We start from the raw sequence: 15,928 nt of genomic DNA, 5'->3' as shown, positions 1-15,928 counted from the left end.
TATCTCAGGGTAGCTATTTTTAGGTTTAAAAAACAACAAAAAAAGCCCATTGGCTATGCTGGGGCTCATAGAGTGTGTTAGGAAACAGGTTTATAGAATGACATGGCTGTTCCTGGGATGCAAGACACTGCTAGGCACAGGGACAGCAAACTGTGGAGTACAAGTGCTCATCCCCTGTCTTAAAATGGAGATAAAGGGCTTTTTTCCCTCGTAAATCTATCAGAACCCTGGTTTTGGTGTGATTTTTAAGCAGCTTGCAAGGCATTAGATTGATACTTTTTCCCCCCTGACACTCCTCTTGTTTCTGCTGGAAGCTTGTCCTTACCCAGGGGCTGATGCTCAGCAGGCTCAGTTTTCTTTTCCTGTGGGACAGACTCATGGGAAATGTGTTTTTTAAATGCCTGCAAGCCCTAGCAGGAGAAACAGACTGGGAGATGGCACTCACTGTTGTGAGCCTCTCCACCTTCTTGGAACACAGATGGAAGCTGGAGTAAAGCAGCTCAAACAGAGCATCGGGATACCTGAGTCCAGGGTACCTGCCCAGGAAAGTGTCCAGCCTTGAATTCAAGGGATGAGAGGTCCCAGTCACACCTGAGCTTGGCCTGAGGTGCAGGGGAGGAGACCTGGCTGCTGGTCCCATCTGGCATGAGGATTTGGGAGTCAGTATGGAAGCCAAGAGCCATCTTTGCAGTGACTCCAGCAGGGCTGGGAGTGAGCTCCCAAGTGGGCAGATGTCCATTTTCAGTCAGAGTCACATTAGAACTTGCAGTGCCTGGCAAAGTGACAGTGCTGGCCACGAGTGGCCAAAACTTGAGATGCCTTCTGCATTCCCAGTGCATTTTTTCAAGATGGACTGGTCAGAAAACACCCTGCAAACCAGAAACCAGTCAAAAACCATCCTGCAAAGCAGGTTATTGTTCTGAATTTTTCATTCCTATTTGAATTTAAACCCAAAATGAAACCATGTCTTAATATAACAGACTACTAGATTTCGTTGGGCAGGTTGTTGTTTCTAGGAAATTCAAAACCCTTTTGGGTTTATTTCCATAATTTTGTTTTGCAAGCATGAACATGGTAGTGTCTCCAGCAAACAAATGTGTATTGCAATATGGTGGAAGCCATGGGACTGCAAAGAACCTTCTGGTTTGTCAAAATACTTGCCATAATTTGTCATTTCAGTTGGTTAAACCAAACAAAGTGCAGGGCTTCTGAGGCAGTGCACAATTACCAGCAACAGAACTTGGTCATTTTCTCTCGTGGACTTTTGTTTTGTTTTGGACATTTTTTTTTTCCCAAGTTTGGAATGAAGATTTGCTGCTCTGTGTGCATGTGTGGTATTTCAGTTCTGTGCTGAATTGCAGCCCTTTCAGGTGTAATTGCTATTTGGCAGTAAGACATACCCTAAAAATAGAAAATGTGGTTATAAGTGACAACAATTGGCAGGGAGGACCTGTTCAGATGTAATTTTGGAACTGCTTTTAATTTTTTTCCAGTCAATTCCAAGTTAAACATCCATTTAAATTAATTAGAGCAATCACAGTAACCCTAGAATATCAGTGGAGAAACTGAAGCCATGAGTGTAATTTAAGTATTTCCTGAATTCTGAGGAGATGCTAAAAAAGCCAGCTTAAAGAAATTTTTACATGTGATGAAAAGCAAATTCCTGACCAAACTGGCTAAGCTCAAATGTCTGAAGGCAAAGAGCTTTCATGAAAGTGCTGTAAAGCTTCTGGTGATAATGGAATCAGTGTCCCAGGGTTTAATGCAGCTCTAATTTAATATTTAGCTGCTGAACTGTACTTCTCAACCCACCTCCACTCACTGGGTTCTCATCAGAGTCCTGTCAGGACACTGGGCTTGGTTTAGATGCCAAGCAAGTCTGGAAATGACTCCACAGCTTTTTCAACAGCTTCAGCTCAGTACAAATGCTTGACTTCAAAAGGACAGCTAGTAGCTAGATTTTGTGGCCTAGAAATCATTCCATATAAACACTGCCATAGGTATTAATAATATTAATAACCTTGCAGGCTTTTATAAGCCTAATTAAAAGGCTCATGCACACTTAAATGTGAAATCATGGCAAGGCGCTGAAGCAGCAAAGCAAGATCCTGTCCTTGGTGCTGCAAATCCATTGCTGCCTTTCTTTATTAATGATACACACAGGACACACTGAATTCTCTGCCTGCTGTTACTTGTCGGGTTGTTTTTATTAACAGTATCGACTGGAGTCCCCTCATGTTGGTTGTAGTCTGGGCACGTTACTGTGAGCAGAATTTTTCTTTCAGTGTTTTGTTTTAGGTATTGACTTTGCCAAAGGGAAGGGAAAAATGTGTGCAGCCACTTAAGCACACAAGTAGTGGTATCAATTTCTATCTGCTAAAATATGCACACGCACACCAATACACGACTGTGCAGTGGTTGCAGGCACAGGGTTGGGTGAGCTTGGAGATGCAGACTCAAGAGACCCTCTCCAACATGGACATTCTGTTTCCAGGATGTGGCCAGGAGCATCCTTCAGCCTGTGCCAAGTCCTGCTGAGAACGGTGGGGTCGTTGTGAGTGTTGAAATTACATTTTTCAAAGGCATTTGCGTATTTCTAAGCCATTTCTTTCAATTCCTTAGAATGAACTTTATTTTCTAAGGGAGCAAGTTTCTCTGATTTTGGGTGCTCTGTATTTTTTTTTCCTAATGACATCTTAGTTCTGTTAATCTTTTGGACTTTGAAAAAGTTTTTCTAGTTACTGGGTTTTGGGATGCTTTTTTCCTTTCCAGCCCAGGCAGTCGATTCCTGAATATGAGCAGGAGGGTTATTAAGTAATCCATCTAAATCCAATTAAGATTTCAGCCAACTCAAAGGTGAAGCAATTATTTTGCTAAAGGTTTGGCTAGCACTTTTGATTGAAGATAGGGATATATGGGAGTGGATGGTTCCAGCATTGCCAGATGAAACTTGGAGATTCATCTTTGCAAATGTTCACTGATGAGTTCCATTTGAAAGTACACAAAATGGGTGGTAATAGCTATGTGTATTATCTTTATTTCCTCTGCCACAGTGGCCCCCCTGTCTCCCATCCGTTCCTGTTTGTTGGTGAGCTCTTCCAGAGGTGTTTTCCGTATTATGTCCCTTCAGTCCCACCCTGAAATACACTGTACAACACACAGTCACTTGCAGACAGACAGTCTCATCTGAACTGTGGCATTGCCCCAGTGGATTCTGTTCATGTACTGCAGATGCCTTTGACCTGCTCTCTGCTTTGAGTTGTGCAAAGTCATCCTTTTGTGAATCCTTAATACTTTGCAGTGAATTTTTATGCAAGTTTCAATAAACTGATAAAAATGGTACCTCTTTGTTTTCTCCCTTTTTAACTATTTCAGGTAAACCCACTAAAATTAAAACAGGAACGTGCTTGAAATCACTAAGTTGAAACAGAATTTGTTTTCCAGGTGTTGTGTTTTTTTTGCTTTATTTTATTTATTTTTTTTTGTCTTGAGAAGGACCATCATATCCTAAAGCATCCACTGTCTAGAAAATTCAGGACAATTCAAAACAGACCATGCCTGATGTGTTTGTTGAATTTCTGCCTTTCAGTCGATCCGAGAAGTCACGGGCTACGTGTTGGTGGCTTTGAACCAGTTTGAATACCTGCCCCTGGAGAACCTGCGCATCGTCCGTGGCACCAAGCTCTACGAGGAGCGATACGCTCTGGCCATATTCCTCAACTACAGGAAGGATGGGAACTTTGGGCTCAGGGAACTTGGCTTGAGGAACCTGACGGGTAAGTGAAACTTGGAAATGTGCTGGAGAAGATGCAAGGAAAAAAAAACGAGCTTGTTGAGTATTTCCCCAGTGCCCTCAGTCACTTGCATTCTGCAGGAGGCTGAGGTACCACCAGAGCCTGGCAGCTGTGTGTTCTCTCAGGGGTTTGTTGGTACATTGCTTTTATGGTTCACAAAAGTACCACCAGAGCCAGGCAGCTGTGTGTTCTCTGGGGGTTTGTTGGTACATTGTTTTTATGGTTCACAAAAGTACCACTAGAGCCTGGCAGCTGTGTGTTCTCTGGGGGTTTGTTGGTACATTGTTTTTATGGTTCACAAAAGTACCACCAGAGCCAGGCAGCTGTGTGTTCTCTCAGGGGTTTGTTGGTACATTGTTTTTATGGTTCACAAAAGTACCACCAGAGCCTGGCAGCTGTGTGTTCTCTGGGGGTTTGTTGGTACATTGTTTTTATGGTTCACAAAAGTACCACTAGAGCCTGGCAGCTGTGTGTTCTCTGGGGGTTTGTTGGTACATTGTTTTTATGGTTCACAAAAGTACCACCAGAGCCAGGCAGCTGTGTGTTCTCTGGGGGTTTGTTGGTACATTGTTTTTATGGTTCACAAAAGTACCACCAGAGCCAGGCAGCTGTGTGTTCTCTGGGGGTTTGTTGGTACATTGCTTTTATGGTTCACAAAAGTACCACCAGAGCCAGGCAGCTGTGTGTTCTCTCAGGGGTTTGTTGGTACATTGTTTTTATGGTTCACAAAAGTACCACCAGAGCCAGGCAGCTGTGTGTTCTCTGGGGGTTTGTTGGTACATTGTTTTTATGGTTCACAAAAGTACCACCAGAGCCAGGCAGCTGTGTGTTCTCTGGGGGTTTGTTGGTACATTGTTTTTATGGTTCACAAAAGTACCACCAGAGCCAGGCAGCTGTGTGTTCTCTGGGGGTTTGTTGGTACATTGTTTTTATGGTTCACAAAAGTACCACCAGAGCCAGGCAGCTGTGTGTTCTCTGGGGGTTTGTTGGTACATTGTTTTTATGGTTCACAAAAGTACCACCAGAGCCAGGCAGCTGTGTGTTCTCTGGGGGTTTGTTGGTACATTGCTTTTATGGTTCACAAAAGTACCACCAGAGCCAGGCAGCTGTGTGTTCTCTGGGGGTTTGTTGTACATTGTTTTTATGGTTTACAAAGGTACTTCTCTCCATAATGGTCAAAGGCTGCCCATGAGAGTCATGGCAAGAGCATATCTGAAACAAAAACAGTTGTTGAAAGAGTATGTGAACTTTTCTCTCTGTGTAGATATCACATGTTGGTTTCCTTGTGATCCCTGATTATTGCACACATGTTCCTTCAGGTGCTGGGTATTTGCTGACAAGTTTCCTTAGTTTTAGCATCCCCTATGCCTCTGCATCTTCAGTTTATTTAATTTTAGAACTCCCTTTTCTAAGCAAAAATAGTGCATTACATATAGTGAGAAAAGTGCTTATTTTTTGAGACAAAAATGTAAGCAAAGTCCACAGCTTCATGTTTACCTGTCAGTTCAGGGCTGGATCATGCTCTGGGGTAGATCAACAATCCATTTCCTCCATCTGAGGATCCAGAGTCAGTGCTTTGGGAGATTAAAACTTGCTAAATATCAGTGGACTGTAACTTAATAAAGAGCAGGCAGTGGCTCTACTTAGGGAGTTCACTGGAATTATTTGATTTATAACTGGTTCCTCATCAACTATGGTAATTTCTACCCTAAACTGGTAATTTTGATGTGGCCTTGTATCTGCTAGTGGCTGAAAGCTGACTGAAAATCACTGACCTGAGCTGCCTGTGGAGATTGAACCTCGTATGGAGAGGTGGGAGCCTTCTGAACTAGATTTAGGCCCCCTTCCCTCTATGTTTTTTTTTTTGTCTGTCAATATTCAGAGTAGCATGAGAGCTTACAGCTCCCTGTTCAGCCTCACCTGGCTGTACAGCAAGGATTTCAAAAACAGGAGGGAAAAGAAGGCCTGAAATATTTTACAAAATAAACCAATTTTGGATGATTCTGATTAGGCTCTTTCCTCTGGTCATATTTTTGACAATTTTCTTTGCTGAGACCATCAAGCCAATATCAGAGTGCTTCCCAAATGTCTCTAAATCCCTGCCATCTACTACTCTTCACTCTTGTCACTGTCGTAATCCAATTTCTTCCTGCTCTGTTCCTGCATTTCTTCCCACCTTTCTGACCTAGGGAGTTCATTGTGACTGTCTATGCCTTCACACCATACAGAGCCACAACATTGGGTGATAACAGCATTATCTCCTTCTTTGTGTACATTTTCTGCTCTTTGAGTCTCAAAATGCCTTGTAAAGACACTTGGCTTGGTGAAACTGAGACAGTGTGGTGAGGTCAAGGCCAGAAAGTGATGGAACTCTTTCCTCTTGGGTCTGAAGTGGTTCTGTCAGGTGAGAGTTGTATTCTTAGGGCTCATTTAGCCATGGCTTTGCTGCTCAGTAGGATAAAAAAAACTTACCTTGTCAGCTTCTGCTCAAATTTTCTTCTTGAACCAGCTTCCCTGTGCCAAGTGGCAGTTCCTCAGACTCCAGAGATGCCCTCTGAGAGCTGCTGTGACACAACAGACACAGCACCAAAACTGCCCAGCAAGTGGTTTTATTTTCAAGTGTCTTAAGAAAAGAGGCCTTAGCTCAGCCTGTGAATCTCTCCCGACATGAGATCATCACATCCACTTCTTCTGATTTAGGTGCTTACAAAGGCCTCTGATGGATTATTGGACTCCAAACGAATTGTTGTCTTCTGGAAGAAAAGTGTCCTAATAACACCAGCTTGTCTCCGTGGAGCTCTTAAAATACCTTCTGTGTGCTGAATGTGAGCCAGTGTGTGCTTGAAAATACTCTTAATGTTTTCTAGACAACATGCCAGTGCCTCACGAGTGTCTCCAGCAGCTGTTCTCTGACCATTTTGTGCACTGGTTAAGATGCACCAGGCTATTTTAACCCACGACCTGCCTCTTCTTGCGCATGCTCTTCCCGCAGCGTGTTCACACTTCATTAATTTTCCTGACACATCCTTAGCACTAGTAGCTGCATAAAAATAACTGGTGGATGTGGGAGTGGGTGATGTTGCAAGGCTGTGATGGATCAGCTGTATCTGAACCTAGTTTTTAGTTTACCCCAGAAACCACGGGTGAGCTGCTAAAGCAGCCCCCATGAGCTCACATTCTTCGAGTGCACTGCAGATTTGAAGAGACTGGCTTTGAATCGAGCATCTCTTCCACTTGAGTAAAATATAACATGGCTCTTGTCTTGCCTGAGAAGAATTGTCATTCCAGGCTCATGCCTTGTTCACAGGAGTTTGGGAAATTCTGTTTTTCATTCGTGCAGTGCTGGATGATAGGCTCCTGAGGGTATTTCTGCCTAGTACTGTGCAGTATACAAACACAAGCCCTACTCCCTGTGTTAAATAAATGAGGAGGCTGCTCTCACCTGCAGATTCTCCTCAGACACAGGGTTTCAGTCTCCTGTGCTGTACCACTGCAGTGTTTTCTGTGTGTTGTTAACAGCTGTGTTTTTATTGCCAGATATGTCTATCAAGTTTTCATATTTAAATGTAACTTTAAATGCTTGAATTTCCTCCCTTGCACTATAAAAATTGACAGCTGTGAAGGCAGTTATTTTCATCTCACACAGAAAACATGATCCAGTTCTCACTCATGATGTCTGTCAAACCACAAGGGAGTTTTGTTTGTATAGCTCAGCCCAAGACTGTGTCCTAAAATGCATGTGACAATTGCAAAAAATCTTAGCCATAAAAATCCTCTTGTAAAAACTTAGTCAATGGTTCCACAAACATGTCAAAACTGAACTGACACTGAACTAATGAAGTGGCTGCTGCCATCTCAGCTGGACTCATCTCAGTGTGCAGATCCAGCTGCCAGGAAGCCTCACAGTGAAAAGGAGGGTTTGACATCCTGGGTGTGAAAGCAGGGTCTGACATCCTGGCTGCATTCTTCAGCCCGAGACGAGCAGAGTGAGTGGTGCTGAGGGAGAAGGTGTGCCAGCTCCTTCCAGTCATTGCCCACATCACTGCACATCACCAGGCAGCCAGCCTCAGCTTACCCACTGAAAGGGCACCATCAGTGCTCACATTGGAGCACTCCAGAGAGGGAACCTGATGGCTGCATCTATTACAGCATTCATCTGCCTGAGAGGGGAAAGAGGGGTGACTCGCCAGAACTATTTTAGGAAGTGTCCCCCCCATATTTTCCTCTGTGAAGATGAATGAGAGAGATATACAGCAAATTATGTGTCTTTGAGCAGTGCCAACCTCATCTTCCCTATTGGCCTTGGAGACAGCAGGTTCCCTTCATCCCTTGAATTCTTTGAATTCATTAGAATGAAGAGGACTTAGCAGTGATAAATGCAGTAACACAAAAAAGATACAAACCCACAGCAAAATATTTAGGGGTTTTCTTTGTTTGTTTTTCAGGGATGAGATGAATAAATTAAGGGATGATAAATTGAGATAACTGAGGTTCAAGTGAGAAATGGATATTGCAGCTTAAACTATTTGATCAGTGATAGCCAAACAAAGGAAATCTGATTCGATGAGCAGGAGAATCATAAAGAAAGGAACATTTTCACAGGTGTAGAAAATAAATATTGTAAAATTGTACATTTCACCTTCAACACATTTTTGTAATTGATTTTATGTATTTTAATTTTAGATTAAATTTTGGTTTTATTCTTCTGCAGAGCAAAATTTTAATGTTTGATGGTTATTTCTGTAACTTTTTCAGTATTTTTTCCCCCCAAACAAGAAACTGAAAATTCTATAGTGTACTTTGGAGTGGCAGCACTCCTTAAAAAGATTGCTTTTTGGGCAGTGTTTTGTCTTTTTTCCTTAACAAGCTCATCTACTGTAATTATATTGCAGCTCAGTTGGGTTGGAGGGAACGGCGTGAGAGGAGTCAAGTTTTGTTCGCTGTGCCTTTTTTTGGACCTAAAATTCTTTTGGAAATCGTGGTTGGATGTCTGCCCAGGACCCAAGTGATAGCACAGCAGGCATTTTTGTGGCAGGGATGAAGGCCACCCCCTTTTTCTTGCCTTGACCACAAAGCCTGTGCCAGCAGGACCTTTCCTGGGAAGACATGCAGGAGTTCCCGGTGTCCAGGGGTGCCCGTGTGTGACACATTGTGGCATATCTCAATCTGTGTCAAGGGAAAATTAGGTTGGATATTAGGAAAAAGTTTTTTCACTGAGGGATCGAGTACTGGAATTGTCTGCCCAGGGAGGTGGTGGAGTCTCCATCCTTGGATGTGTTAAAAAAAATGGATGTGGCACTCAGTGCCATGGTCAAGTTGAGGTGTTAGGGCAGGGGTTGGACTCCATGATCTTGAAGGTCTCTTCCAGCCCGGTGATTCCGTGAATTCTGTTAATTCTGTGAATTGCCACATTCCTTCATGAGCCAGGAAGAAAGTGATGTGTAGCTTCCCTCAGGCTGGCTGTGCAACAGGTGGGCCAGGTATGGCATCTGTAACCTCGGAGAGGGGTTGCTAGGATACATGGAGGTGTGAGGAATTGGTTGTGAAATCCCTTCGGCCCCTCTGCGTGCGGGGCTGCTGCAGCGGCTCCGTGCAGGAGAAGCTGCAGCGGCTCCGTGCAGCAGAAGCTGCAGCGGCTCCGTGCAGGAGAAGCTGCAGCGGCTCCGTGCAGCAGAAGCTGCAGCGGCTCCGTGCAGCAGAAGCTGCAGCGGCTCCGAAGCGGCTCCGTGCAGCAGAAGCTGCAGCGGCTCCGTGCAGGAGAAGCTGCAGCGGCTCCGTGCAGCAGGAGCTGCAGCGGCTCCGTGCAGCAGGAGCTGCAGCGGCTCCGTGCAGCAGAAGCTGCAGCGGCTCCGTGCAGCAGGAGCTGAAGCGGCTCCGTGCAGCAGAATCTGCAGCGGCTCCGTGCAGCAGAAGCTGCTGCGGCTCCATGCAGAAGCTGCAGCGGCTCCGTGCAGCAGAAGCTGCAGCGGCTCCGTGCAGGAGAAGCTGCAGCGGCTCCGTGCAGCAGAAGCTGCAGCGGCTCCGTGCAGCAGGAGCTGAAGCGGCTCCGTGCAGCAGAAGCTGCAGCGGCTCCGTGCAGGAGAAGCTGCAGCGGCTCCGTGCAGCAGAAGCTGCAGCGGCTCCGTGCAGCAGGAGCTGCAGCGGCTCCGTGCAGCAGGAGCTGCAGCGGCTCCGTGCAGCAGGAGCTGCAGCGGCTCCGTGCAGCAGAAGCTGCAGCGGCTCCGTGCAGCAGAAGCTGAAGCGGCTCCGTGCAGCAGAAGCTGCAGCGGCTCCGTGCAGCAGAAGCTGCAGCGGCTCCGTGCAGAAGCTGCAGCGGCTCCGTGCAGCAGAAGCTGCAGCGGCTCCGTGCAGGAGAAGCTGCAGCGGCTCCATGCAGCAGAAGCTGCAGCGGCTCCGTGCAGCAGAAGCTGCAGCGGCTCCGTGCAGCAGAAGCTGCAGCGGCTCCGTGCAGCAGAAGCTGCAGCGGCTCCGTGCAGGAGAAGCTGCAGCGGCTCCGTGCAGCAGAAGCTGCAGCGGCTCCGTGCAGCAGAAGCTGCAGCGGCTCCGTGCAGCAGAAGCTGCAGCGGCTCTGTGACTGCCCAGGCGTGCTCCTCTCCTGCATGCTTGGAGCTGCCCTGCCCATGGAGGCACTGGTATCCCAGCACAGCTTTGTGGCTAGCCAGTGGGGAGGAGAGGAGGGAGGAACACCTCCTCTTCCCAAGGGAAGTGGGGAGCATTCTCTGTATGGTGCCACAAACCTCGGGGACATGCAAAGAACCAGCCCTGAGTCCTGCTTGCTCACCGTGTCCCTATGGAGAGAGGGAATGAGGCTTGTGGCTGCCCCCAGGCTCATAAATGCAAGTGTGCCTGCTAGAGCATGTCTGTCTTTTCTCCCTCTGTTAGACTCTTCCCCGAGGGAAAAAAACCCATCCCATTCTGTTGGATTATCTGTTGATATTATTATGATTTTATGTACATTATATATACAGCAACAACAGGATGAGGATGCAGCTTTGGCAGCCTTAGAGCTTTTATTCATCAGCCTCATTTTACAGGGTGAGACACAGGAGATGGTGAAAGCCCTCACTGTGACAGCAACAGCAGAAATTCTCTTCGTTACAAGATCTTCTAACAACTTTCTAGCCAGTAGCATAATGTTAAAAGCTGACAAGCTTTTGCTTAAGCCAATTAATAAAGCCACACGTACATCTTGCTTTGAACAATGCTTGCTTGTAATAGCTTAAAACAATTGATAAAGCTTCATTATTAAATTACATATTTCTACTATCTTGCTTAACATTTTCCTGAGGCCGATCTTTACACAGCTCACAGCTTTATTGTTTCTTGTCCTTGCATCTTCAGCACTCTTGCATTCTGAGATTTGCTTTGTGAGAGTTTCCTACCTTTTCAGTTTCCCACACCACTCCAGCTGCTGCTCTCTCTGCTCAGACATCACAGGTGTGGTTTGGTGGGAGAGCCCAGGACCATCCCTGGTGGCAGTGGGAGCACAGGCTCAGCCTGCTCCCTGCCACTTGGCATCAATGCCTGGGAATGCTTGCAGGCTCTCTTCAGCTGCAGATGTGGCCCTAAGGAATCCCAGATAAGGGACCTGCAGGCTGAGGAGCAACTGCCTCCAGCTGGCAGAAAATGGCTCACAGGTCTTAGCAAGGCAAAAAGCTGTGTTTTATATGGCCAGAAATAAATACTGATATTGAGCCTTTTGAGATTTATATTCATGAGTTTGTTTTGTCCAGTAACAAAGGCGGGACATTGGTTTTTAAATTTCAGCAAAGCTAGAATTTTGTTCTGTGTCTCCGAAGGGTTTGGATATGCCTTTTTCATGCTAAATAACATAACTAATGTCTGTGATTCTTTGCAACTCATTGATCAACAGATTATGCTCAGCTTTCTTTATTTCACAGCACTTCAGTGTTTTCAAATCTGTCTGTAGTGTTAGAAATGTGCAACTTTGTTTGGAATGACTATGGCAAGGATTTAAGCAGAAAGTTCATTCGAATAATGTTATACTGGTAAATGTTTTTAATTGGAAATTCAAAGGATCCCACATGTGTGCTGATGTTCCCCTTCCCCCTAATGGTTTCACATTAACTAGGAGTTACATCTATTGCAAATGGTCTAAAGCAGCTTACTGAAAGTAATGCACAGAATTACTGACATGAGCCAGTACTGTCATGCAGCAGGATAACTTCATGTCACACAGCCTCTCCTGCAACAACACAGGGCTTAAAGTCAAGGGGAGAAGATTTCGGAGGCCAAATCCTTATCTGGTGTAAAATGGCTTACTTGCTTTGACTTTGTAATGAACTGAAATTTAAATTGCCATTTACTTCCTTCAGTGGATAATTTAATTCATATTTTTAATTTATAAGTTAACTAGTGCCTAACATCCACTTAAGCCCTTTTAAGGATGTTGTGCACAGGGTGCTCTGCCAGGATTAATACCAGCTAATGACAGCTGACTCAAGGCATGTCTGCCTCAGGAGCCCTGGCCAGGGATCCTTGAGCCAGCATCCAGCCTTGCTGGCTTTGGGAATGGTGTTGAGCACACCATTTGGGCCCTGTGCTTGTGCTCAGTAACCTAGCAGATCATTCCTGGCTTAGCTATGGTCTCTGCAAACAGGAGCATGTTTCCCTGGGCTTTCAGAGTCTTAATTATGTGGAAGGGTCTTCAGGTAAAGACTTATCTCTAGGGTAGATGGAGGAAATCTTTCCTAGCCCTACAGTAATCTCCACGTGTGCTGCTTTATTTTGTGATTCATACCACTTCTACGACAGAGCAAATAATGCTCGCCTGCTTTAATTAGACCAATTTTGAGGGTGTCATTAAATATGCTATTCAGAGAGGATCTGGTGTGATGTGGGATTCAACTTTAGCACTGTCAAACGTTAGTTTAAATGTCATTAAAAATGCATCCAGATATGTTGCCATTGTTACCTGATAATGCCATGTAAAATAATAACACCACTCACTCTATTTTTCCCTGGCAATTTCTGTCTTTCACCTCTCTGCAGTAGTTCTATCTGTGCATTTTTCAATTATGAAGCGAGAAATTCACCATGTTCTGGAGGTGTGAAACACCCTTTAGCTTTCTGGAAATGTGGGCAATCAAGATAACTCCAGTAATACTAAAGCCCTGTGGTAATGGAGTAGCTTTGCCTGGCTTCCTTGACTGGAGAGCTTCAGCAGCATGGGGATTTCTCTGTCTGCATGCTTCACAGGGAGTTAAACATCTGAACAGAGTAATCCCTCCATTTCAATCACACGGGTCAGGAATGGGAGACATTTCAAAATATCCAACTTTGGCAGACAGATCTGTGCTGAGCTGCACTATAATTTAAGTAAAGTGCAGTAAGCGTTACAGTTGGGAAGGATTGTACAGTTTATAGTGACAGCACTGCTGAACAAATAGATATCCCAGCTTCCCACCAGCTTGGGAAAGAATGGAACAGCTGAATTGTTTTCTCAAGCCTAGGCTAAGTCTTCACTAGGTGTTCTAGACATTTAAATCCTTGCTGCTCCAGTAGTATATCTTCAGATAAATGAAAGAAGCCTTACTTTCAGTGTTTGTTGTTTGGTTTGGGATTTTTATTTTTTTCCCCCTTTCTCTCTACAGTCTTCAGAATTCATTGATTTTCTCATTTCCTTCTGACAGGCTACAGCTGACAAGGAATTTGGTGCTTTTGTAAAGTAATTAAAGTCTTGTGTTACATGGGGAATGTGATCTATTAGCACTCCTTTGCCAAAGGCAAGTTGCTGAGCAGGATAGTCCAGTTGTCACCATCCACAGTGGGGACATGAGCTGTGAGGCACTGGTGGGGCAGAGGGGCCAGCCTCCAGCCCTGTGGAGCTGCTGACTTCTAGGGCTCGCAATGGCACAAAACTGGGATCAGGCGTCAGTTCAGTGCCTTCACTTAAAGCTCAGCAGAGGCATTTCAGTGACCTTGCACACAGGTCTGGAAAGCAGCATGTGCTCACAGACCTGCATTTAAACCCAAGTCCAGGCTCCTTTTTCAGGCTTTTTTTGCCAGCCTATAGAAGTAGTAAGTTTGGGTTTAGGTCACCATTCATTGCAATAAAAAAGAAGTCCTGAGTTAAAGAAGGTTGGATCAGACCCCAGGTTTACATATTGGAAGTAGTTGGTGTCCCTAGGATATTTTCATGCCTGTTCATTTTCATGTCATTTGCTGCAGAGAGAAATTCCTTAGAGACACACTATGGAGGGACTGGAGAGGCAACGAACCAAAACCTTTGCTTTACTGCATTTAGCTCCAGGAAAGCCCCTGCAGACAGGGGAGACAGAGCAGTCCCCAAACACCCAGCACAGGGGTGACTGCCACACAGGCTGACAGAGGCAAGGCTCCAGCACAGCCTGCTTGTTCCTTGGCTGCACACCAGCCTGTTTCCTGCAGTGTCACAAAGTCTCAGCCTGCCCAGCACAGGGACCAGTCTCATCAAAGCCCCCAGGATTTGCAGCTTGGGTTGGTCTGCAGATGTGCAGCAATGCAGGCAATGCACTGAGCAGCAGGTCGTCAAGAGACTGTCTGAAATAGAGTTTGATCACACAAGCTTCGTCCGCTGGGATGTGAAAGGGGAGTACTGCTGTCACAAGGATGTGTTGGGTGTTAGTCTGTAAAAGTTGCAATAGACTCAGTGCTGACAGTGCTGCACTGACAGGTCCTGCCTGCAGTGTCCAGGGTGAGGAAAACTCTGGGTAACTTTGGAATTTGCACGCAGGTAACAGCAGTCCCTAGTGGGGAGCAAGGGGTTTTGCTGTCAGGAGCTTCTTTCTGTGACCGGGGAAGTAGAGGGAACTGACAGTAACCATTATCAATTAACTAACAATTGCAATGGACCCTTGGTGACCTGGGTGTGCTCCTGTGCTCCTCCCTGCCCCAGGGGAGCAGAGATGCTGCTCGGGATGCATCCAAGGGCAGCAGCTCCAGGCAGCTGGGCACGAGTGTGCTCTGTGAACAGGGAAAGCACAGGAGGCATCAGCCCTGCACCTCTGCAAAGGTGGGGAGGCAAGCCAGAGATGGGCAGGAGAAGGTAACCTCGAGGGCAAATAGAAAGAGAATAGAAAGAGGAAAACGCAGATGGGAAATCAGAGTGAGCAGAGGTCGGGGAGTGGGAAGAGCCGAGCAGGTACCCCAGGAGGAACGGCAGCGCTCACCTGGACCGTACCTGCACGGAGCACGCGGGAGCAGCCACTGCACACAGACCTGTTGGAGTTCCCTGGGACTCCAGAATCCCTGCGCGGTCCCACCTGGCTTCAAGCACGGAAAATGAGCTGTGAACGGTGTGAAGTGCCAGCCTGAGGGATCAGGGCTGGAGGCAGGTAATACGTGTGGACACGGAGCTGTCTGGGGGCTGCAGGAGCCTTTTGAGCATCACGAGGAACGTGCCTGAGGGCGTGGAGTGGGGGAACAAAGGTATCAGATGAGGAGAACACGCTGGAGGCCTTTTTCTTTGATGTTTAGAAATCGCTCAAGGGGCTGTCTTCTCTGAAACCCCCTTTTTTTTTCTTTTTTTTTTTTATTTTATATTTTTTCCCCTTGGTGAAACTTTCATTGATGTACTCTCATTTCTTTAAGGCTTAGAAGTGAAAGCATATCCATCCATCCAGCCCTTGTACAAATGCTGTGCTCACGTTGGAATTCCTTGGGGAGCTGACTTTCTGCTTCTGCCTGTCAGAAACAGCAGAGCCATGTGCTTTGGGTTTGAAACTCTTGACTGGAGTGGGGGTGCAGCTCAGAAGAAAGGGCAGCATCAAAGACATCCCTGTCTGCTGTGGAGAGAGGAGATTGTGGAGTTGCTTTGGGGCTTTTTTTCCTGTTGGCGTTTTTTAACTTGTTGGCTGGATATGCATTCAGATTGATGCTACAGGCTGTGTGTTGGAATAATAATAAATAATAAAATAATAGCTGTGAAAACTTTGGGTGCTGGTTCCATCAGAAGGAAGGTCAGTCATCTTCCAAAGTGACTCTGGGGTACAAGTACCCAAGGGCAGGATGAGTTTACGTGGGGAGGTTCAAGATGTTCTTGCTTAAACTGCTGCTCTTCCCCTCCAGCCTCATGTGTGTAGACTTAGGGCAAGTGGAATATTCTTAGGGACTTTTTCTAATATTAAAAAATG

The 15,928-nt window shown here is 45.9% G+C and overlaps 1 protein-coding gene across 2 annotated transcripts in view; it reads left to right on the top strand.

The window, feature by feature from the left end:
* The window catches only part of ERBB4 (erb-b2 receptor tyrosine kinase 4), a 552,024-nt gene that overhangs the window by 294,013 nt on the left and 242,083 nt on the right, over window positions 1-15,928 (top strand). For both annotated transcript variants that reach the window (XM_062506761.1, XM_062506760.1), the window contains exon 3: window positions 3,590-3,776. In XM_062506761.1, the coding sequence (XP_062362745.1) occupies window positions 3,590-3,776 (187 nt within the window). The remainder of the gene's footprint in view (window positions 1-3,589; window positions 3,777-15,928) is intronic.

The sequence above is a fragment of the Cinclus cinclus genome, chromosome 21 (genome assembly GCF_963662255.1).
Source record: "Cinclus cinclus chromosome 21, bCinCin1.1, whole genome shotgun sequence".
NCBI classification, from domain to species: Eukaryota; Metazoa; Chordata; class Aves; order Passeriformes; family Cinclidae; genus Cinclus; species Cinclus cinclus.
The sequence above is the reverse complement of the archived record's forward strand: the minus strand, read 5'-3'. Positions and strand labels throughout refer to the sequence as shown.